This window comes from Sarcophilus harrisii, chromosome 2 (genome assembly GCF_902635505.1).
Source record: "Sarcophilus harrisii chromosome 2, mSarHar1.11, whole genome shotgun sequence".
In the NCBI taxonomy this organism is placed as follows: domain Eukaryota; kingdom Metazoa; phylum Chordata; class Mammalia; order Dasyuromorphia; family Dasyuridae; genus Sarcophilus; species Sarcophilus harrisii.
Genome location: NC_045427.1, coordinates 108047504 through 108073025, shown reverse-complemented (window position 1 = coordinate 108073025; position 25522 = coordinate 108047504). Strand labels below are relative to the sequence as shown.

The window sequence follows — 25522 nt, the reverse complement described above, 5'->3', positions numbered from 1 at the left end:
CAGACAAGAGATGTGCATCTAATCTGGTCAATATTCAGAACTTTTCAGTATAGTATAACATGCTAGAGCTAAGGAGCTGATGTAGTGAACAGAATACTACCCTTGGGGCTAAGAAATTGTGGTTGGATAATCTTCAGTGTTGTCTGACTCTGTGACTCCATTTGGGATTTTCTTGGCAGAGATGCTGGAGTGGTTTTCCATTTCCTTCTCTAGGTAATTTTACAGATGAGGAAACTGAGGTACACAGAGTGAAGTGACTTGCCCATGGTCTTACAGCTATTAAGTGTCTGAGGCAGGATTTGAACTCCTGGATAAGTCACCTCTTTCAAACTCAGTTTCCTCCTTTGTGCAATGAAAATAAGAAAAGCACCTATCTCCCCCTGGGGTGTCTATGAGGATCAAATGAAATCATAGAGTTAGAGTGTTTTATAAACTTTCAAATACTGTATAAATGCTGGTTCTTCCAGTCATTATTGTCCTTTGCTTCCATGGCCTTCAAAAACCCAGGGTTATCTCCATGTCCCGCTGACAATAAGTCATGAGGCAGTTTTTGAGTGTTTACATTTTGGAGTAGGTATCCTCTAAAGTCTCTTCCATACCTTTTGTTAAATATGAATATGAGAACATTAAATATTTATAAAGACAGTAACAAGCCTGTTTTTTATTTTTTAAATACTGATTTAAAAAAAATCTACTTAAAAATATTACTAACATTGTAAAAAGGCCTCTTATTGCCCATGCTCCCCAAAAGGCCTTAATCTGCCTCTGGTCTGAATTATTAACTAAATGGCTGAGCTAATAGATATTTTATTTATACAAACCTAGATAATAAATAGCTTTCTGACTTGGGAGAATTAGACAAAGAGAGCATAATACCTAGCACAAAGCCTGGGTCCAAGGCAATTATTGAAGGGCAAAACATGCAATTGGTAATATCATCTTAATATTTTGCAAATATCCATTGTTTGTTCTTCTTATAATATTTTAGGAAATGTAAACTGTATAGCTCCGGGTAGAAATTCACTGAGAGGTATATGATACAATAATTGTATTCTTGCTCAGACACATCTTGTTTCTGGGCCTGATTTTCTCCACCTGTAATAGGAAGTGTGAGGGCAAAATGAGGGGAGCTAAGCTTCCAGCTCCAGCATTTCTGGAGGAAACTTGCTAAAAATCTGAATTAAAACAAAATGTAATATTGAGTCTAGAGGATAATGATTTGCATTACCTAAGACTTAGTTGCTTTCCAAGAGAATGTGCTGTCCACGTGTAGCCTATTATTTGGAAAATAGGTCATCTTCTACAAATTTACCTTATGGGACTTTTCAGGAATTCCAAAGATGCCTAACATCCTGACACTCTATGCCAAGTAATATTGCTAACCTACCCAAACTGTCTTGTGAATGATTAACAAACTTCCACTCAATCATATTGTACTCCATCCCAGTAGCTCTCATTATTGAAGTCCCATTTTCTGTCTCCTATTCCCCCAGATCCTCCTTTAAAGCTCTCCACTCCTTTCTTCTTAGTGTACTATCTTTCTTTTTTCTTTTTAAAAATTTATTTCAAAATAGAAAAACAAACAAAATAGAAAAAGAAAAAAATGTCCATGCACACAGCAGAACATGAGCACATTAAAAATATTAGACAATAAATTTTCATTTCAAGAAAACCTATATAATACATACTATACATTGTGTTCAGAGCTGTCCATATTCTCTTTTCTTTCTTGTAAGTTTTCTTCTCTGTTCTGCACTTTTTACCTTATTCTTTCCCCCCCTTTTCCTTCCTCACTTTCCCCAAGAAGGCTACAATTAAGCATAGATATGTTTACATACACCTACATATATGAACATATAAACATATACATATTTACACATGCATATACATCCATATCTACACACATATGCCCATGTACATTCATATAAATCATCTACTTATTTGTCCTCTGTTTCTCTAGAGGTAGATAACATCTTCCTAAGTCCAAGTTTTTTCATATTTTTTTAATTTAGCCAATTCATCATTGCCTACACCACAGCAGTGTTCCAACCTCAAACTGTCTAGTTATTTGAAATAGTCTAAAACAATATTGATTAATGTGGCAGACATAGTGTAATTTCCCTATTTTTCTCTTTTGATTAAATCTATTTTAGCTTTAATTTTGATGCATTTTAAGTCACATCTGGCTTTCTCTATGCCTGGAATATTTTTTCTCCTCATCTCTACCTCCCATCTTCCCTGGCTTTCATGGCTTCTCAGAAGATTATTTGAGATAAGCTTTGTTTAAAGAGGCTGGAATGGCAGTGGCTTCCTCTGCCTTGGCCCTCTTCAAGCAGAGTTCCACTAGTCATGGCCAATTCAGTCGGTGCTCTTATTATCTATCTTTAATACAGGGGCTTGGTCATGCTTCCAGATGGGAGGAGAGTGCTTGTGGTCACTCACGTACCAGAGCATAAGTCAGGAGAATGGTGACCATGTGAGGACTTGCAGACCCCAGAACTAGTTCTGAAAAAAAACATGTGGCAGGGATGAAAGTGTCTCTTGGAGAAGGGTGGAGGAAGATGAGGCTGGAGATATTTGCTTTGTCTGCCTTGCAGTCCTACATAACTACAGCCTCTTGCCACATTTAGTCCCTCTCTTCACTTGGGGCTAGATCCTTACAGGTGGGTAATCTGTCCGTTGAAATATCATTTTTAGTTATATTTTTAAGATATTTTGGGGCTTGAAGACTAGATTTTTTTCTCCTAAAAACTGGTTCAATTTACTTTTTGTCCTGTTCAGTTTTCAGTGATGATTTATTGAAACAGAATTCTAAAAAGGGGGGGGCTTTTAAAGAAAAATAATGATTTTTAAAGGAGTCAGTTTATTCCCTGGGCTGGCCCATTGTTTTCCAAATGGAGCTACTAGACTGCTCCTTAATTTAGAAAGGCCAAAGGTTACTTCATCCCAGACCATGGCTGTCCTCCTGACTTTTATCTTGCCATCAGACTTCCAGTAACCTGTGGTGGAGAGTGATCCTGTACAACAAATCCAATTTACACTCAAATCAAGACATTACCTTCATAATGTCATTGATCCTCTTTGAGGACAAAGGTCAAATAACAACAATTGATTGCGTAAAATGAGGAAATATATTTAGTCTAGACTCTTACCTCATAAACCAGGAGAATTGTTTCACCCAAGGTAAACATTATTGGGGGAGGAGAGTGGTGATGGCAGAAGGAATTAATCCCTTTCTTGATGAAATCATACCAAGGAGAGGACTCATCTCTCAGATAATTTTGTCTACAACTCTTTGGGAGCTGAGAAGCAAAGTTGGGTCTGGAGGGGCACCCTGGGGAAAAAGGATAGCAGACTGAGGGTGGTTGTACCTTATAGCCATATGGATTGGTGAGGGGCTGGCACAGCTTAAGGAACAGATCTCAGAGAAGATGGTTATTTTAGCTAAATCTACATGTCCTGACCCACATGTCAGTTCTTGGAGAAAAGCCCCATTTGACTCTGATTTCTATCCTCCTGATCTGTAAGCCCAGAATATTATTGGCTATGCTTGGAACATTAGTTCTTAACCTGGAAATAGATTTCAGAGAGTTTGTGAATAGGAAATAATCAAATATTTATTTTAATATAATTTGTTTCATTTTTAATCCTATGCATTTTATTTCATGCATCTAAACATTATTCTGGTACTGGGTTCATAGGCTTTCTTAGACTGCTAAAGGAGTCCATGGCACAAAAAAGGTTAAGAATTTCTGGTTTAGAGGCAAAGGGATGGGACCAGAGTTCGGGTTGGGGGAGAAGGATATAATGTAGGCAGTGAGGGCACATAGAACTATATTATATGCATATATATAGGGTATATAATACAGTAGGGTTACTTGTTAATAACAGTTTTCCTTGTAAATGCATGTATTCTTAATAGCAGAAAATTTTGTTTTTGACATGTGTGATATTAAGTTGCAAGACAATGAATGACCAAGAATTAAAGAGGAGTGGGAGAGCTGGCTGCGTTTGATGAGAAGAAATTATATGGCATTTTCAATATTGTAGCACAGATTTGTTGTTCAGCCTTGTTTGATTCGTTGTGACCCTATTTAGGGTCTTCCTGGCAAAAATACTGAAATTGTTTCCTTCTCGAACTCATTTGATAGATTAAAAAAAAAAAAAAAACTGAGAGTGAAGTGAGTTGCCCAGCATCATATAGTTAATAAGTGTCTAAGGCCAGATTTGAACACGTCTAGATATTCTTCCCACACACAAGTACACTCACAAACTCATCTCTCTAATATCAATATTCTTCTGGTATTGGAAGTCATGGAACGGGACAATTTCTGAAGAATCAAAACTGTGGTGTCCCAAAGGACACGGAAAGATCCGGCAAGGCTGTTGGCCAGTGGGGCCACATTGCCAATGATGACTTACATGGAAACGCTGGCATGAGGATGTTATTTGTCACAGATATGGTCTCATCATAGTGATAATGATGGATTATAGATTTGGAGCCCAGTGTTCAAGTGTTTATGAAATATTAAAAGAGTTACAGGAAGGTCATTAGTTATATTCTCTCTGCAAGATTTATAGAATGACATGAATCAGAATTGCATGAGATGAATTAAGAGCTAATAATAACAGCTAGCATTTATTATCTCATTTGGTCCTCACAACAATTCTGAGAGGCAGGTGCTAGCTATTATCATTCCCATTTTATAGTTGAGGAAACTGGGACCTACACAGATTAAGTGACCTGCCTGGGATCACACAGCAAGTAAATGTCTGAGGCAGAATTTGACCTTAGATCTGATATTGTTGTGCTATTTCGGTTGTGTCTGACTCTGTCATCTCATTTGGGTTTTTTTTTTTTTTGGACAAAGATACTGGAGCAGTTTGCCTTTTCCTTCTCTGGCTCATTTTACAGTTGAGGAAACTGAGGCAAACAGAGTTAAGTGCCTTGTCCAGGATCACAGAGCTAGTAAGTGTTTGAGGCCAGATTTAAACTCGGGTGTTCCTGATGCTACACCCTCTACTCTGTCCACTGCATCATATAAATTGCCTTGTAAAAAAGTCTCAATTTGTTTCTTTTTTTTTTCTTTTTTAAATACCATTTTACTTTTCCAGCCACACACAAAGATAACTTTCAACATTCAGTCTTGCACAACCTTGTGTTACAAATTTTTCTGCCTCTTTCCCTCTCCTCCTCAAGACAATAAGTAATCCAATATAGGTTAAACATATGCAGTTTTTAAAACCCATATTCATCATGCTGTGGAAGAAAAATTAGATCAAAAGGGAAAAAATAAACAAACAACAATAATGGTGGTGATATGATACTTTGATCCACATTTAGCCTCCATTCTTCTCTCTCTGGATACAGATGGCATTTTCTACCACAAATCTATTGGCATTGTCAGGTCCCATTTTGTATCTTTAGGGGATATACTGATGAGATCACAGGGTCATGAAAAGTTCCATGTTACCGTGAAGATTCACAAAATCATAGGAATTATGGTTGAAAGGAACCTCATATGAAAATCCAATCCAACTCTGTTATTTTACAGATTAAGAAATGGAGCCCCAGAGAGATGGTTTCATAAATACAGAAATCATCAAGGACCTCAATGACTATCAAGCCCAGTCACTTCATTTTCTATACAATGCACCTTTAATCTATTTGATTCTCTCCCCCACCCTGCACTTACCCCGACGATAACCCAATTTGGCAGAATACAGGTTGGGTCTTCAGGACCCAGGTTTAAGGTACTTTTTGGGTCAACTTATACTCACCAGCCTCCACCAGCACACTTACAATTGCAGTCAGTAGATAACAATTAGTTCAAAACAAAGGCGTTTACTGAAATAGCATTTTAAGAATAATAGCAAAAAAAAAAATACCCTTTCTCCCTTGGAAATGTGCTCTTCCCCATAAATTTATGGCCCACTCTTCCATAAATACGCACAGCATAGTGACAGTGGGGATACATACACAGCAGATACAGATAGGTATTGGGCAGAGAACACCAACAGCAGAGGTCATTCACATCTCAGGGATCTGATGTCCTTTCTCTTCTTGAGGGATCGGATCATCATGCAGGTCTCTCATTGCTGTAGCATTTCTGCTGGACAGGTCTATTAAAGGGAGCTTGGTTCCCAGCTGCCAAAGGTCATGTTCTTTGGAGCCATCTTGATTGACTCTTTGGGCCAGCTCAATGTTGAAGCAGTAACTCCTACTAAGGGAGTAGCTACTTTGCAAAATGTTCTGTGGTCAGTGTGGATTGTTGGAGGGGAGTGAGGGAAGGAGAGAAGAGAAATCCCCTCCCCCTTTGTGGCCCTATGGTAGAGAGAGAACAAGGCAAAGGTCATAAAATTGACTTCCTCTTAAATGTTGAGTTCTTTCTCCAAAGTTGGCTCTGTTCCCTTTCTTTGATTGTTGTCTTCCTAGAGAGCATGTCCTGCTTTTTATTTTTTATTTTTGGCAATATTACAATCATTTCATTTGACAGTACAGTATGCTAGTAATGACAAAGCAAGAGAAAATAGAAATCTGTGAAGTGCAGATCACAGAAATATGTAATATCCAAAAACTCCTTCTCTATTAAATTATGATAATTTTTTTCTTTTTTAAAAAAAACTATTTTTATTATAGACTTAAATGCCATAAGAAAAAACATCTAGTCACAATAGAACTTCCAAAACAAACCTATTATATACAAATCTGTCATTTTTTATTACATATGGCTTGTTTTTCAAAAAAGATATCTAGGGCATCCCAAATTTTAGTGTACTTTTCTATTACTAAAAACTTAAACCTCCAGTAATAATGATAATAAAAATAATTAGCCATTATTTTTATTATCATTATTACTGAAGTTTTATATATTTTTCATATAATATTATTTTTATATAATACTATGTGCCAGACACTGTGTTAAGTGCTTTAAAATTAGTATCTCATTAGAGCTCATTTAAATTCAACAATGTGACTTTCAAAACTGTTCTGCTTGTATATATTTCCTTCTGTTCTTTTTTATGCTTTTCTCTTTGATATTTCAATGATTCCCTTTTCTTTATTTTCTTTTGGAGGGATGACATTATCATTAGCACCTGTTACCAACAGATTTCTCCCCTACCTCTACTCCCATCAATTAAAGTAAGAGAAAAACAGACCTTATAATATATATGGAAAGTCAGGCAAAACCCAACTCAGATATTGACCATGTCCAAAATTTCATGTGTTTTTCTGAATCTAAGTCCATGATCTGTTTATCAGGAGGTGGGCAGCTTGCTTTCTTCTCAGTCTTCCTGAGCTACGGTTGGTCACTCTGTCTTGGCTTTTAAAGGCCTCCCAGAAGCTCCCACCACCCATTAGCTAGCTACTTCTTCCTTCCATTAAGGAGAACTTTACATATCATGAACTTTACATCTCATAGCAAACTGTAGAGGGTATTTTAGCATCTTGCTATTAGTGATTTGTCTCCTTTTTATAATTACATCAGCTTCACTGAGGAAAAATCAAATTGATTAGGGGTGTCCTGATGAGCTCCTTCCCTCTACCATCCCCATCCAACATGCATATAGATCAGGAACTGATACAAGGAAGGCTAACTTAACTCTAGGTAACTCATTAGGATGGTGATAGTGCTGATGATGTCATTTTCCAAGTCATTTCTCCTTGTAAGTTTGCAGTGACCATATTTTCCAAAAGAGGATTCATAATTTTTTTTATTTTTATTATAGCTTTCTATATACAAAACATATACGTGGGTAATTTCTCAACATTGACCCTTACAAAAACCTCTGTTTCACCTTTTCCCCTCCTTCCCTCCACCCTTCCCCTAGATGGCAGGCAGTCCCATACATGTTAAATATGTTAAGATATATTTTAAATACAATATACGTATATATATTTATACAGTTATCTTGTTGCACAAGAAAGATCAGATTTAGTAGCTGGTTCTGTCCATCACTGATCAATTGGAACTGATTTGAAGTCTCTCATTATTGAAGAGAGCCACTTCCATCAGAATTAATCATCATGTAGTATTGTTGTTGAAGTGTATAATGATCTCCTGATCCTGCTCATTTCACTCAGCATCAGTTCGTGTAAGTCTCTCCAGGCCTTTCTGTAATCATCCTGTTGGTCATTTCTTACAGAACAATAATATTCCATAATATTCATATATCACAATTTATTCAGCCTTTCTCCAATTGATGGGCATCCATTCATTTTCTAGTTTCTGGCCACTACAAAGAGGGCTGCCACAAACATTTTTGCACACGTGGGTCTCTTTCCCTTCTTTATTATCTCTTTAGGGTATAAGCCCAGTAGAAACACTGCTGGATCAAAGGGTATGCACAGTTTGATAACTTTTTGAGTATAATTACAAATTGCTCTCCATAATGGTTGGATCTGTTCACAGTTCCACCAACAATGTGTCAATGTCCCAGTTTTCCCACATCCCCTCCAACATTTGTCATCTTTTCCTGTCATCTTAGCCAATCTGACAGGTGTGTGTAGTGGTGTCTCAGAGTTGTCTTAATTTGCATTTCTCTGATCAATAATGATTTGGAACACCTTTTCATATAACTATAAATAAATTGCTTCATCCAAAAATCATATTCTTTGACCATTTGTCAATTGGAGAATGGCTTGATTTCTTATAAATTAGAGTCAAATTCTCTATGTATTTTGGAGATGAAGCCTTTATCAGAACCTTTAGCTATAAAATGTTTTCCCAATTTACAGGATTCATAATTTGACAAAGTGGTTCTTTTTTTCCTTCAGAATTTTAAAAATTTATTTAATATTTTCCCCCAGTTACATTCAAAACAATTTTTTTACATTTAAAAATTTTTTTTGAGTTCTAGGTGTTCTCCCCTATCCCCAGCCACAATTAAGAAACCACTTGTGAAGTTATGCAAAACATTTCTATAAAAGTCTAGTTGTGGAAAAAAAACATATTTCCCACCAAAAAGAAAATAAAAATCCTCAAGAAAAATTAAATTAAAAAGAGAGAGAGCAAGAGTGAGAAGATGAATGCTTCAATCTGTATTCAGATTCAGATACATTTGGTTCCTTCTCTGGATATGGATAGGAATTTTCATCATCAAGTCCTTCAGAGTAGATGTGGATGGTTGTATTATTGAGAATAACAAAGTCACTCCCAGTTGGTTATCCCAGAAAATTGCTATTACTTTATATACAGTATATTTTACTTTGCGTTATGGAAGACTTTGTAGGGTTTTTTTCCTGAGAGCATCCTGCTCATCATTTCCCATTGAACAATATTATTTCACCATAAACACACACTACAATCTATTGAGCCATTCCTCAATTGATGGATATTGCCTCAATTTCCTTTTTTTTTCCCTGACAAGAGAATTACTAGGAATATTTTTTGGTACATATAGGTAATTTTAATCTTTTCCCCAAATTTCATTTGGTATTCATGCCAAATAGTGGTGTTGTTATATCAAAGGATATGCATGAATTTATAGCCCTTTGAACACACATCATATCTTCTGATCATTTATCAATTGGGACTCGACTCTTATTTTTTATAAATTTGTCTCAGCTCCCTCTGTATTTGAGAAATAAGAGCTTACCGAGAAAACTTGCTTTGAAAATCCTTTTACAATTACTATTGCTAACTGCCTTTCCCCCCCCCCCCATTTATTCTCTTTCTCCTTTCATCCTGTCCCTTCTCACAAGTCTTTTTAATACTGACCACTCCCTCCCTCAATATTTCTCTTATCACCCTTCCCCCTCCCATATCCCATTCTCCTCCTCTTTTCCTTCAAGGTAAGATAGATTTCTATACCCCAATAGCTTATTTATGTTATTTTCTCTTTGAGCCAATTCTGATGAGAGGAAGATTCACTTTTACCCTTTCTTTCCCCTCTTTCACTCCACTGAAAACATTTATTCTTGCCTCTTTTTTATGGCAGATAACATGCACCATTCCACTTCTTTCCCCTTCCCCCAGGACATTCTTTTTTGGGATTCTGTGCCTTGTGTTTTCAGAAATCCTTTTAGGAACCTGACCACAAGCACTATTTTTTTGCCCTGGAACTGTTAGGAGTGTTCCCACCCTCCTGTAGCTATAAGATCCAGTGTGTGATGGGGGTGGGATACTGAGCTGGCTGGGCTGAAGCGCCCTGCACTGGGATTGTGTGCTGGGTGCCATAAGCCTTCTCTACTGACCTTCCAAGTTGTGTTCCCTGGTGTTCTCACGGCGAGAGGTTCAGAATGCTCTAACCTTGCAGGACCTTGCAGAGTCCTGGAGTCAGGAGGATCTGAGTTCAAATCTGCTCTCCGACACTTAATACTTCCTAGCTGTGTGACTTTAGGCAAGTCACTTAACCCCATTGCCTTAGCAAAAATAAAATAAAATATAGTATTCCAAAGCCAGTGCCAAAAGTTAAAGAAAATCCTCCTTTTATGCTAAAAAGAACACCAACTTCCTCAAAATGACCAAAGTCCTCCCCTCTAAAAAAAAAAAAATTATTTCAATTAAACACTTTGGCACTGAACTTCCTTATTGGGTAGAACATAATAGCTGTTGGTTACACAGTATTGTAAGGTTTGTCAAGTGCTTTACATACATTATCTCATTTAAGCCTTATAATACCACTGTGAAGTAAGAACTACCTGAATTTTAAAGATGATCTAGTCCAACCACCCCATTTAAAGATGAGTTGGCGGGAGGCTAAATGATTTACCCACGGTGACACACTCTATCCATTACTCCATACTGTTCCATATGTTTTTGGTATTCATCCTTCTTTCTTGAAGAAGACTAATGATATCAGAAAAATGACGTCTTTTCTTGTGAGTGAACTGGATTTAAGTGAGACAGAGCTTGCAAAGTCATCAGCCTCACTCTTTCTTCCAGAGTCTTTTGAGTCCAGTGGCAAGACATAAGTCAAGATGATTGGTAAGGGTTCAGCTGTTCCACATGAACTAAATGGTTACATAGTGCTGACCTTCCTGAGAATTAGGTTGAGCCATATTATTTCCTTGTTATGAGTAGGGAAGGACTATAGTTAGATTCTCATGATACTAACCCTTTCTTAGATGACTCCAGAATTCAAGTCCAGCTCGATCCCAAGTTTTCCTGCTGTTGGTATCACTATTGGGTGGAAAACAAAGGATAACAGTCTACTTACCCCATCTCTCCCCTCATCACCATCGAAAAAGAATATTTAGGATAAAGATGATCATTGCTACCTTCAGAATCCTAGGAACAGGTTAGTTAAAATTAGCCCACCAATAAAATACCACTTCTGTCTGCCTTTAGGGAAAGAGAAGAGAAAAGACACCATTAAGTATGTTCTTTTTCTTTTTGGTCACTTTCCCAAACACTCCTGCCATCATGTTCTTTTCTTGGTTTCCCACACTTAAGATAGTTTATAACTATCACTTCTGTCACATTTTTGGCTCTCAAAATGCTTTGCCCAAAAGAATTGTTTGCCCAGCCAGAATAGAGAAGACACTTTTTGGGGGAATTGAACCTTTCAAAACAATTAGATTATCTCTTCCAGAAGTATAAGATTCATGTCCCCTGGTAAGAGAAGGCAATGTTCCATGTTCTCTCTTTCCAAATATATTTCATCCACATGGTTTGCAACAGTGGATATATTTTTTAATATGTCCTAAAGAGATTTCCATTTTAATCTTAAAAATCTTCAAGTCTCAGAAAACCAAAACTACTGTTGATTTTCCCTTCCCCACTCTAGCATTCCTAGATTTTTCCAAGCTTTTCTGGATCAAAGGATGCTTGAAAGAGAGATTCTGAAAGAGAAGGAACTTATTCACACCCAGTAGATTTCCAAACTTTGCTAGCAAGGGGACTTAACAGCTAGCCAAAGAGAGAACCCAGATTAAAGACAAGACTCTTCCCAGTGATCTTAAACTGGGAAAGTTTTTCTAAGGCATTTAGTGAGAGTTAAAGAACAGGGGAATTCTGAGCAAATCCGTGGTCTTAAATTCTTTGCAAAAGACTTCTTTTTGAGAAACGGATGGTAACAAAGATGCCATTTCATTTTTCTGAGTGATGAAAACTCTTCAGTAAGCAGGACTGGTCTGTCACAGAAAATGGAAACATTGTTTAGAGAAGCCTGCTGTGTGTTCAGTCATTTATGCACAGGGAAAAGGGATGTGCAAACTCACAGGGCCAAGGAGGCTGACCTCTGTGCCATTTAACATTCACCCCTGCTTATGGGTGTTCAGGAAATGGAAAAGAATTCATGCTTTGGAAGGCAGCCAGGGGAGAGGAAGCTTCCCAGAGAGGTGAGAGTTGTTTGTTCTCTGTGGGTCTGACTTCCTCTGCCTTCTCTTTGGAGCCTTTGGACTTGAATGCCAAACATCTCCATCAGCATTGGTGCTGAGAAAAATAGAATGAATGAGGGTGATCCTTGAAAAGTGATTAAATGGCTTAATTTGTGTCCCACAAAGAGCTTTCCTCACAGCAACCTGGTAGCAAAGGAGTGCAAATATTTCTATTTCATAGATGAAGAAACAGAGACTCAGAATAAGTGGCTTGCCCAGCATTACATATCTAGTAAGTATCAGAGGCAAGGAGAAATCAGATCTTCTAACTCCAGACCAGAATTCATTTAACTGTTATGGTGCCTTATCCCTACAATTGTGAAAAAAGAATTTTAAATACTCTTGACATCTCCCCAAAATGTTGCAATGTAGATATATTTCACTTGCTCTAATAGAAGAGAGCCTGAAAACTTGTTTTATAAATCATATTTTAAATTCAATGAAACTTATTATTTTAAAGAACATTAAGAGGGTAATTTTATTTTATACTGAAAATTATTCTTTAGTTAATTTGGGTTTTAAGTTTGCACTTTCTGAGCAAAGCTTTTTAAATTCTGTATACAGGTTTGCATCTTGGTAGTAAAGTAGATAGAGAGGGCTAAGCATAGAGCCAGGAAGTCCTGAGTTTAAATTTGACCTCAGTTACATATGAACTATATGCCCTGAGTAAGCTTTAGTTTCTTCAACTGTAAAATGGGAATAATAAGAATACCCACCTCACAGGGATCAAATAATATTAACAAAGCATTAAATACAGTGTTGGACAAATAGTAGACGCTTATTAATACTTGTTCCTTTCCTTTCTTTCCCCTCATACATTTTCTATGGATTGGGAATCAGAATGTATACTGTTGACGTATTCCTCCCAATGGAACCTTCTTCAGATATGCGCTTCCTCAAGTTTTGAACATTTTATAGGGTATATGGGCTCAGTTGGATTCTGCCCCCCAAGCAGGATCTCTGTTACATTCAAGGAAATCCTCCCTCTGTCATAATTATAAAAGATGATGATCCAATTTAGCATAAATGGCTCTTGTCATTTCAACAGATCATCAAAAGGATCTTTTAGGAATAGCTCATCTGCCTCCTTCCATCAGCCCCAGAAACTGACCTGGGTTGAAATCATAGTGTGATACCAACGACTCTGATTCCATGCTCTTTTCTGACTTTTTTCTCAGTCTCCAAAATGTCTACACATAACAAGGTCAAAGTTTTCTTAATTTCTTTGAGTATGGTCACTTTTGTGATTATGGTGGTGATGAATGGTGCAGCAGGTTCTGGAGCATTCAAAGGTAGGTATTTAGCTTTTTTAGAAAGTTTCTATAGTTATCCATGTCATAGGGGGGTATATTTCTTCCAAATTATGTTTCAGGGCAGTCAGTTGGAGGGAGCTTACGAGTGGGTTGGAATTATGTGTCTGGAACTAAGATCAATGACTCAATAGAAATGACAGGAAAGCAGATTTCATTTTAATAAGTGCTTATTGACTAGAGTTGGCCAGCAATGAAATAAATGGGCTGCTTCATGAAGTAGTGAACTCCCATCTATGGAAATATCTGAGTAGAGGATGGGTGACTGTATATTAGGGATGATGTAGAGGGGCATGAGTAGGGTGTGGAGATTTTGGATTAGATGATTTCTAAGCCTCTTCCCACTCTAAGCATCTGAGTCAACTTGTATCCTGGCTATTTCATTCATCTACTTGGAAAAAAATCCTTGGTTATTAACCTCCCTTTCGATAATTTCCTACCCATATAAGGGGGAAGAATGATCAGAATATCATATATGGGTAAATGTTGAATAACAGAATTAATAGAATTCAAACTTATAGTCAAATGGTTTTGGTTGAGAAATCTGAGCTTTCAATCCTACAAACTCCATTTGTTGACTTCTCTGAAGTTTCCTTGCACCCTAGTCTGAGAGACTAGCAGAGCTGGTTTGTCTAGTTTTAATTATTATTTAGCATGTAGTTCTCTTTTTTTCCTGGGCATGGTTTGGTTAAAGCTGGACCTGCTTATATGAATCAGTGTTATATAATCACATCTGTCTATTTAGAGACAACAACAAAGGTCAGAACCCAAATGTCTTGTAGTAACTATGTTCTAGTAAGGGTCAGAAGTTGATATCAAGGCAAAATGAAGCCCCCCCACCCCCAACTGGAGGATGAGGAAGGAAGTGTTGGGTCTTTTGTAGAGCAGTTGTAATGTGTGGTTGTTGCAACACCAATTGCTCTAGGTATATTCCAGAGAACTGTTGGAAACATCTCCAACAAGTACAACACTGATGTGACTCCAGCTGGCTGGACCTTCCTCATTTGGAACATCATCTATTTGTGGCAATTAGCTTGGCTTGGCTATGCTCTATCCGGAATCTGCAGAAGGTACTGTATTTGTAGAGGAGCTCTCCTCAGCCACCAGAGCTAGGAAGTATTTCCCTTCTCCACTGGATATCAAGAGGGTCTGGATCAGACAAGTTCTTTTTACCAAGACCTGTCTGGTTGTTGGTGCTAGTCCTGTGGCTATATTTTCAACATTTTCCAGCTCAGTCATTCTAAATAGAGAAACCCATTTCTCTGGGGCCAAAAGAAACAATTTAGGGAATATTTAAGGGTGTTAAACTTTCACAAATCCAGGATAAACTACATTTTTTTCTGTAGGGCTCATTGTGAATGGAAGGATAGCAGAGAATTGTCTTTTGTCTTTTCTACGCCTTGTCCCTAAATCTCTAATACAACAGGAAGTTAACTAATCTTTGTGGTGGCCATCCATTTTTAAAAAAAAAAAAAAAAAGACAATTCATCCAAAAGATACCATTGTGTTTAACTAACGGAGTCTTGTGTCTCCTCTATCAAAAAACATTAAAGGGAAGACCATGGTACAGGTATTAAAGTTGTATAGAATTTATACTTCTGACTACATGGCCAAGTGCCCTGGTTCTCCCATACTAGATAGAGTGATTCCTTATGTCACTGAATATGGAACAAAAAATGTTTGAGAGCCATGTTTCTAGGAAGTAGTCACCCCACCCACCTGAATCTTTTCACACGTGCTTTACACAAATAATTAAGCCATCACTGAAAGGACAGGTTGTTTAGGGGAGTTTCATCTTTATTACTAAGTCAAATAAGGAATCTGACTGAATTGTGAAAGTCTGGGAGTTTCCATTAGAGGTGGGGTCCTTTGGGATGGTTTCATTGTAAACATAAATCTTGGGACATGTCACATAGAGGCAAAACATGTTTGTGTGTACTGTAGCATGGCCTCCAGCCACTGCACAACAGATTTTATGAAGACAAAATGGAATGTGTGCAAGGCACTGAACTGGCAATCTGTTAAGGGTGGGTGGGTTCATTGGATCCAATGAGAGTTGACTGTAGGTCTTGCTGAATGGACGCTTTTTCTTTTTTGGCCAGGAACGAACTTGGATGGTTCTATGTGAAACCAGATGTCTTGCCAACTCCGTTTTACTTGGTATGGATCCTGAATAACGCCTTGAATGTTGGGTGGCTGTTTCTATGGGACAAAGAGTAAGTGGCAATTATGTAAGAAGTGATTCCCAGAAAGGGGCCTAGGTTTATAGAGCTAAATTTGCCATGCAGTGTTGACCTAAGTAATCATAACACTTCAAATTTATACTGACCCTAGGTCTAGTTGGTTGGATCACAGATTTATTTTAGAAATTGCCTAGTTCAAAGGTATCAAACTCTTCCCTGCAGGTTGTACAACCTTAATCAGATTAAAATGTAATTGGGAAATGTTTAGAAAAAAAATAAACACAATGCAACACAAATAATGTTAATTTACAGTTTTCTAAATTGAAATATCCCTGCAGGGATCTGTTTTTATTTGAGCTTGACATCAGTGGTCTAGTCTATCCCTTTCCCCTTTCTTTTTTTTTTTTTTTTTTTTTTTTTTTTAAACATATAGATGAAGAAACAGAGGCCCAGAAAGTTACATGATACATTCAGGATCACACTGATAAGTGGCAGAAGTGATAGTCAAATCTAGGTATGGTTACCAAATTCAGCTCTATGGTCATTGCACCACTCTGAGATGAATCAGTATTTCAAGGGTAAAGATCACAGCCCCTCCCTGCCTTCTGATACAGCCCTTTGGGAAGCCACCAAGAGGAATCTGATTTAGTCCTTCTTTGACCTCTTAATCTCTTTGGGTTCCAATTTAGTACAAGGTTCGTTTCTTTGTTCTTGGATGTCATCTGCTTCAATCTCTCTTGGGACAGAAATGGAAAATGAGGTGGAGGGGAGGTGTTGTGACCTGTCCAAAGTCTCACAAATAAATGTAGGAGTCATCATTGGAACTTAAGTACCACACAAATCCAAGTTCAACACAGCAGAAGAAATTCATTTTGCACAAAGGTGACAGAGGAAATGTGTTGACTGATGTACTGATGAATGTTTAACAGCCGGCTCTTAGGGTAAGAGTGGGGGTGAGATGTAGCTATGACACACCTTTAAGCTTAATCTGCATTGTGAATATTTTCTTCATCACTTAACCAGAAGTGTCAAACATGAGACCAGAGGATGCATTCCACCTCCAATATACTCCGGGCTGAATCAGGTTAAAGTATAAGTGGGAAATGTTTAACAGAATGTATTAAAATACAATAAAGATAAATAATATTATATAGTTTGCTAAAGAACCAAGTTGCTGCAAGGATCCTTGTGTATGGTTTAGTGTCTCCTTTGTCAATTTGAACTTGAACCATTGATCTAGTGGTTTTAGTAAGCCACTAATAAATTAATAAGCAAAACAATACATTAAGCCCTGATTTATAAGCATTTGCCCATTTTTGGGGTGTAAAATGGTTACAGGGAATATTTAAAAATCAGCTCTGTAGAGCTAGTATAAGCAAGCCCCCTCATACTTCTGACAGATTCATGCAAAACTTCTTCTTACTTTAATTTACAAAATAACCAGATGAAATATCTATTTCTTTAAAAAATTATATGCATATATAAATTATAAATGTGTCAATATGTATATATAAGTGTGTATATGTGTGTGTGTGTGTGTGTGTGTGTGTGTGTGTGTGTATGACACACATACAGACACAGAGAGAGAGATAGGGAAGAAGGGAAGGAGAGAAACATACATAGATAAAGAGAGGTAGGGAGGGAAGGAAAGAGGAAGAGTAAGGAAGAGAAATGAAGGAAGGGAGGAAGAGGGACAGAGAGAGAGAGACAGAGACAGAGAGGGAGAGACAGAGAGACAAGACAGACGGACAGACAGAGAGACAGAAAGGGAGTGAGAGTGAGCATTCTCTGTCTTGCCCAGGCTGATAGTGCAAGGCCCACTTCCATTCTGTTTCCTCCCTTGGTCAGTTCACCCTCCTCAGGGATTCTGGAAGCCCCGAAGAGCTCCCAGGGGCTCACTATATTATTGCCACTATACAACCCATCAGCTGACCTGCTGCTGCCAGAGTTCTCAGACTCCACCAGTCTTAGCTTCCATGGCATCAGGTATTACAGGTGTGGGCTACCACACCCATACATCTATTACATCTTTTAGATGTTTGAAGAACAACTTTGCATATGGTAAAACTGCAACAGTTCACGGTTTCTGGAAGTCTGCAAGTTGATGATCAAGAATCTTTAAATGAGACAGTAGAATGTGATAAGATTAGTGACATAGAGTTGGTAGGTGTCTGAAAGCTTATCTAATCCAATTCTTTCATTTTACAGATGAGGAAAATGAGCCCTAGAGAGATTAAATGTTTTTTTTCCCCAAGGTCACATAGTTAGCAGAGCCAAAGTTTGTATTGATCATAGCATCCTTTTGGAGAAACATCTAAAAAGCTTCATTTTTCTCTATCAAGTCAATATTTGTTGTTGTAATCAATAAACAAAATGGGCTCATGTTCTATATACCTTTCAGTAAATTGTGTCACTGTGGACATTTGGTCTTCTCTAGGAGGCCTGGACCCTCATGCTTTTACAATGCTTTCATTTTGATATGTGTGGAGATAACGTGTCTCATTATTACAGCATAATCCAGTCTGCAGAGAAGGACACAACTTCAGAGAACTTTGGGGATTTACTGAAGGTGGTACCAATAATATACACCAAGTCAGGATTTGAATTCAATTTTAAATCTAGAGTTGCATGGGGGAGGCCCAACCTGTCACCATAATTTGTGACTTTTCAGAACTTAGGCTCTGAAGACATATATTCTTTTAATTCTGCTGAGACCTTGAGAGAATGATAAAAACCTTTAGAATCAATGCCAAGGCATGTTTTTGTGATTGGTCACCTGACTGCTGGGGCCAGTCTTCCATGGTATTTCTTCACCTACTTATCTCTTCTGATAAAGCATCCAGCTCAATCTGGAGAAATACAGCCCCTTATCCAACTGTGATTGATGGAGATGGTGTCCTCAGGCTAGGGAGCACGACCACTCTCTGCTGATCATACATGCATTTGATGTCTTCTGGGTCTCTTCTAATATTGTTACTGTTGATAATATGCTTTGGTTTACTTCCATCTGTTATGCACCTTTTTATTATCTTAGGGCAGAGATTCTTGGATCCCTTGGGCAGACTACAGACCTCTTCTCAGAATTAGACACATAAAATACATAAGACTGTAAAAGAGTCTATTGTATTGAAATACTTCCCTCTCCAATTGTATTGAAATAGTTATTCATACATGTTTATGCATATATACATATATTTGAAATACATTATACATAGAAATATACTATGTTATATAAACATAAAAATCTCCCTCTGTCTCTGTGTCTCTCTCTGTATTTATCTTTCTGTCTCTGTGTCTTACTCTCTCCCTGTCTCTGTATCTGTCTCTATCATTGTTTTTTTGTCTTTGTTTCTTTGTCTCTGTATCTCTTTCTCTGTCTCTATCTCTGTTTCTTTCTCTGTCCCCTTCTCTCTGTCTTTCTGTTTCAGGTTCTCTCTGTCTTTGTCTGTCTCTGTTTCTCTGTGTGTGTGTCTCTGTCTCTCTCCATGTCTCTGTCTGTCTCTGTCATTGTTTTTCTTTTTTGTTTCTTTGCCTCTGTCTCTCTCTGTCTCTACCTCTGTTTCTTTCTCTGTCCCCTCCTCTTTGTCTTTCTGTTTCAGGCTCTCTGTCTTTTTCTCTCTCTGTCTATGTCTCTTTCTGTGTGTGTCTCTGTCTCTGTCATTGTTTTTCTGTCTGTGTTTCTTTGTCTCTGTATCTCTTTCTCTGTCTCTATCTCTGCTTCTTTCTCTGTCCCCTCCTCTCTCTGTCTTTGTCTCTGTTTCTCTCTGTCTGTCTCACTCTCTCCGTCTCTCTCCTTCTCTCCCAAGTTCAGAGACCCGAGCTTAAGATCCCCTATCCTAGGATCACCTGCAGTTTTGATTATTGAGATGGTCTTGAGATACCATTGCATGATTCACAACTTTGTAGCATCTCTGGGGAAATACTGGTGTGAGAGAGCTGTGGCAGCTGGGAGCTTCTTAGGCTGATTGAAAGCACAATCTTCTAAATGTGATGTGACCCACCCCTGTCTTCTTCCTCCTCCAACCCGACTCTCCCCTTGTCCATCTGTCCAGGATATACTTTGCTGTTCCCCTAGCAGTGGACACGTTTGCCTCTGATTTGGTCTTCTCCATCTGTAGGAGTGGATGTTCTTTCTCCTTAGTCTTTAAGACAGAAGTGTTTGTCTTTTGGGTATCAGTCACCCCTTGGCAGCAGGGAACAAGATGGGCTCAGGCTACCGAGTCAGGTGGATGGAGGTATTAGACTACAGGCTGGGTTGTGGTTGCTAAGGGATAGAATGTTTCAGGCCAGCAACAGGAGGGAAATGAGGACATGTGTTCTCGGACAGTTTCTACAGAAAACCCTGCCACAAGCCCATGTTCTTGGATTACATGATAAAGGAGAGACATGATTCCTGCCCTTAAAGAAGTTTGACTTAATGGGAGGAACAAGACAAACAAATGAGCAAATAAACTCTATGTTGATATTGGCTTCTTTCACAGATTCCTGATCCCAGTTTGTTTTGTTGTTTTGAATGGTATCATAAAGTCTTGTCTGGTATAGTCAGGAAATTGGGGTTCTGTTTAATCCAGTCCCTGTTTAATAGAGAGTTTAAAAGTTTACACACACACACACATGTTGTTCATTCATTTCAGTCATGTCTGATTCTTTGTGATCCCATTTGGGATTTTCTTGGAAGAGACACTGAGGTGGTTTATCATTTCCTTCTCCAACTCATTTCACAGATGAGGAAACTGAGCCAAACTGGGTTAAATGACTTGTCCAAGGTCCTATAGCCAGTCAGTATCTGAGGCTAGATTTGGACTCAGGTCTTTCTGACCCCAGGAGTGTCACTCCACTGTACCATCTAGCTGCCCATACTCCACACATGTGTATCTATGTATACAATAAATTATATATTATATCAGCATGATAGTGGCGAGCCCCATCTCTGAAACATCCTGGCCATACAAATCAGGAAAGATTATTTAACCCCTCACTGTCCCAATCAACTCTCTAAGTTGCAAAATTGTGGAGAATTTGCTCAACTTTATGGTAGAGAAATTTTCTGAGTAGGAATTCCCTACACCATTGAAATCTCATACCAGCCACATTTATATGCTGCATATCCACACATATATAACATGCAAATATGCATCCATAATTCTTTATGTAAAAAAGGTACCTTAATGTTTCCCAATAGTGTGGGTACTTTCTCCAATAAGACAGCTGACAATCGATCATGCATCTTAGAATTAGCCTGGTTTCCTTCAAAGCTCAGCTCAAGAGTGATCTCTTGCAGGAGACATTTCCTGTTTCTCTCTGCTGCAGGTGATTCCCCTCCCCCCCACGCCTTTTATACATTTTTACTTTATACATATTCTGTATCAATTGATATTTGTACAAGGGAATAGTAATTATAAGTAAAGTAAGCTTCTTAAGAACAGAAACCATTTCATTTTTTTTCTTTTTATTTTCTGTGTTAGTTACAGTGCCTGGAAAATAATGTCAATACTTGACTGTTTAATCAATTTTTGTTGATTGAGGCAACTAGGTTGTGCTATGGATAGAATACTGGGTCTGGAGTTGGGGACATAAGTTCAAATCCAGTCTCAGTTAATTACTAGCTTATGACACTGTCTCCTCAAGTATAAAATGGAGAGAATAATAGCACCTCCATTGCAGGATTGTTGTGAGGATCAAAGGAAATATATGTAAGAAAGTAGAACAGCGCTTGGGATATAATAGGCTCTATATAAATATAGCTGTCGTGATTGATTGATTGATTGCCCTTTCATCCTGTGTGACTTAACGACATCTTTCTGTCATAATCATATATCTGTATTTGTATATATCCATACAACTATACACATAGTATTGCATCATATGTAAAGAGCTGGTCTCAGAGCTAGGAAGACAGGTTCAAATCCTTTCTGTACACTTACTAGCTGTGTGACCATGGAAAATCGCTTAACTTCTCATTGCCCTAAAGTGTTCTCCAAGCCAATCTGAAATTTGCAATGTAGAAGGGAGTTTACATACCAGGAATTCCCTTACACTGATAAAATCACAGATCCGACCAAAGATATGTGTGTATGTCAGTCAGTCAGCTTTCATTAAGTGCCGACTCTTTACTAGACATTCTGCTAAATTCTGAAGATACAAAGAAAAGCAAAAGACAGCCCCTTCCCCCAATAACCTTATGATTTAATTAAGGAGAAAAATAAAAATAATTATATACAAACTACAGGACAAATTGAAGATAATCTCAAAGGGAAGCCAGTAGAATTAAAGAGGGCCGAGAAAGAAGATCAGTTTTCAAATACTATATACACATAGGTTAATGGGTTGGAAATAATTGGAAGGGATATTAAAGGTCACCTAGTTCAGCTCCTTAATTTAACAGATCAGGAAACAGAGGACAAGAGAGGTGAAATTATTTTTCTAACATCATCCAAGCAGCAAAGATTGGAGGCAGGATTTCACTATAACTCTTCAGATTCTCAGTCCAGAGCTAGGCCAATTAAAAAAACTAAATAGCTTTTTGATCTTGGGAAATCATACCATCTATTTAAAAAGGGATTGGACAATACAAACTCCAAGGTCTCCTTTAGTCTATGATGACTAATTTTCAAAAAATGAAAATATTATAAAATATACTTAATGCTAAAATTATAATGAAAACAACTTAATTGTTGATGATTCAGAAGGTACTTCAGGATCTTGCAATTCCTCAGGATCATTATTATGATGGTAGAGGTGCCAAAGTGCAGGTTAACAGAAGGGAGGATAAACTGGTTTTCCTGGAATTGAGCCCCCAAGCTTCTCATCACAAGACTGCAGGGCTAATCATCACTTTTCCTCAAACCAGAACTTAGAAATTAGTCAGAAGAACCAAATCTTGAGGAGCCAATGTAGGGAAGGAGCATTTTCTGGGAAGTTAAAGGATCCGAGTGTGAATCCAGACTCTCTTCTTGGATAAATCATTTTACCTCTTCAGGCTTCAGTTTCTTCATCTGCGAGATGAGGGTCCTGAACTAAATGAACCCTAAAAATTATTTCAAATAAAATTATGACCATAAATATCAAAACTCATATTTAAGGAGTAGGCCCAGCCCAGCCATTTCCTTATTTCCCATCCGTCTAAACTCATCTGGATTTCACGGGACGCTTCCATAAGTCCTCTCTGTGTAACTTCTCCCACTCCAACCCCACTTTTCAGCTTCTTTTTGTGTGCTGTTTTCCCCTTCCCCATTAGATCATAAGCTCCATGAGGGCAGGGGATATTTTCCTTTTTAATATTTTTATCACCAACATTTTAAACAATACCTGGGTAGATGATTACTAAAAGTTTATTAACTATTAAAAAAAAAAAACTTTACCCTCTAAGCCTCCATTATATTTTTTGGCTGTTATATTTTCCAACTGTGATTCATCATCACTATCAAAAATATCGGTGATTTTTGTGCCTCATCAACCTAACAGAGCTCCTTGTCCGCTTGCTCTCACTGGCACGAGTTTGTTGCTGATGGTGAAGAAAGATTATCTCTCCCCATCAGAGGGGCTTGCACTAAAGAGTCAGTAGAAAAAGTCGGTATCTGACATCCTGGGAGGAGGAGGATTCTGTGGCTTTCTCTGAGCTTTGCACATAAGAACTTTTGGAGTCAGAAGATAAGGATTTGAATCCTGGCTTTGCCCCTGCTCAGGGTGACCTCAGGGAAGATATCTCCTCGGCTCCCTGGGCTTGGAAAGGACGATGTCTCAGGTTCCTTCCAGCTCTAATGGGCTATCATCCAGGGCACGTGAACATACACACACACATATGGGTGCAATTGGCCGGCTGTTGAAGCACGTGGACCCTGTAGATCGGTCTGAAAGGTGTCAGGGGCTTTGTGGAACAAGAGCAGGTACAGCGTGTTTCATGGTGACTTCTTTCTCCCCCTCAGATGCCTCAGCCATGCTCTGCTTGTCCTCACAGGGCTCACAGTGTCCAATTACGCGATTCTCTTCCTGGCTTGTCGAGGACTCAGTTCCCACAGACTTTGGCTGCAGAGTCACCACAGGACAGACCTGTGGCTCCTCCGCGTTCTGGTAAGGCCCCTGCAGAGCAGACTCCTAATGGGGACACAGTGTGTGTGGTACAAGAAGCAAAGGCTGTCCGCACAGGGGATACTCTGTGGAAATTGGGGGGGTCTAGAACAGGACCCCACTGCTAGGTGGCCCCAGGAGCAAGCTGGCTCTGAGGCAAGGAAGGAGAATGTGGGGAGACTTCAGGTAGGGGAGGGAATGATGTAGCAGAATTTCCTCCCCCCATTGAGCCATCTGGGTAAAGTTGTGGATAATCTGATATCAAATCCTGCCTCCAACCCTTCCTAGCTCTGTAAATCTTTAAATTTTTCAGTCTCATCTTCCTCTTTTGTAAAATGGAGATTTCAGTAGCACCTCTATCTCAGGTTTGCTGTGCAGATCAATTAAATTCCTACTAAGTCAGGAATTTCCCATGTTGCCTTTCTCCACTTGGCTATATGCCACTAGGAGTCAATAGGATGTATAAAAAAAATTTTGTGTCATTTCATATTTGTAGTCGATATTATGTTTTTTTACCTTGTCAGTGGGCAGAGGAGGAGATGGGAGAAATGAATAGAATTTGGAACTCAACATTTTAAAAGAAAAGAAGTTTAAAATCAAGAAATAATTTTTTAAAAAGTCAATAGAACTTTAATTAAAAAGCTAGAGAAAGTACCAGTTCTCTTTCTCTCATAGCAACCCACAAAGTATTTCTCATGTCCACTCAAAACAACCCAAATCTGAGAGCGACCTATCTTGTGCCAGCTTCATCATGGCATAGAAACCCAAAACCAGCAAATCCCGTCACTTTGCTTGAGATATTATGAAGCTAGACTCCAAGCTTTTAGTGTCAGTGACTAATAAGAGATGCTGCTTATATTCCAGAAAACTTTTCTAAAAGCAAGGATTAGCTGGAGACCCTGAGAAGGGGAAGGAATCAAAGCTGGGCATAGAAGGTGAAAGTAAAGTTTAAGGCTATAGGAACGTTATCTGAAGGACAAAGAATGGGAATTAGAAGTATTGGGAAAGGACTGAGTATTGCAGATCCAGAGGTACTAACAAAGCACTGATGAAAGAGATGGAAAACTGCCTGAAACATAGTTGGTTTGGCACAAGCAGTCTTAATAGGGGCTTAATAAACATCAGCTGAATTACATGGAAATGAATGTATTTAACTCTTTCCTTTAAACTATCAATTAATCAATAAATCTTTATAAAGTACCTGCTCTGTGCTAGGAGCTGGAGAAACTGAGATAGAAAAGAAATAGCTCTTGCCCTCAAGGTGCTTACATTTATTAAAATAGCAGTAGGTCCAATGCAATTAGAGACATTTATTACTCAAGCAATTCCTCAAACTATACTTTGCCTGTCTTGAACAAAGCCCAATACATAAAACCAATGCTTCAGGGCCCCCAAAGTTCCTCCACCCTTTTCCAAATTATCATCTGATGCAATGTAGGCTGTTTCAATGATTCCATTGTCCTGTTTGGGAAAGAAGTTGGAGGCCTTTTCCCTCACATAATCTATCCCTTTCACATATCCATGGTCTGATCCATCTTAAAGGAGGCAGCCTGGAATAAAAGAAAGAACCGCAAACTTGGAGATGGAACACTGGCTTGCACGATTGGCCAAGTTACTTTTCCTCTTGAACTCCTCAT

At 38.3% G+C, this 25522-nt stretch overlaps 1 protein-coding gene across 4 annotated transcripts in view; it reads left to right on the top strand.

Annotated features, from left to right (window-relative positions):
- The window catches only part of LOC100923562, a 79674-nt gene that overhangs the window by 47980 nt on the left and 6172 nt on the right, over window positions 1–25522 (top strand). For 3 of the 4 annotated variants that reach the window (XM_031950564.1, XM_023494911.2, XM_023494912.2), the window contains exons 2-5: window positions 13504–13617; window positions 14561–14705; window positions 15738–15851; window positions 23744–23888. In XM_031950564.1, the coding sequence (XP_031806424.1) occupies window positions 13504–13617; window positions 14561–14705; window positions 15738–15851; window positions 23744–23888 (518 nt within the window). Of the gene's footprint in view, window positions 1–10381; window positions 11245–13503; window positions 13618–14560; window positions 14706–15737; window positions 15852–23743; window positions 23889–25522 lie in introns of those variants that run through there. The other variant, XM_031950565.1, reaches the window with a different exon arrangement.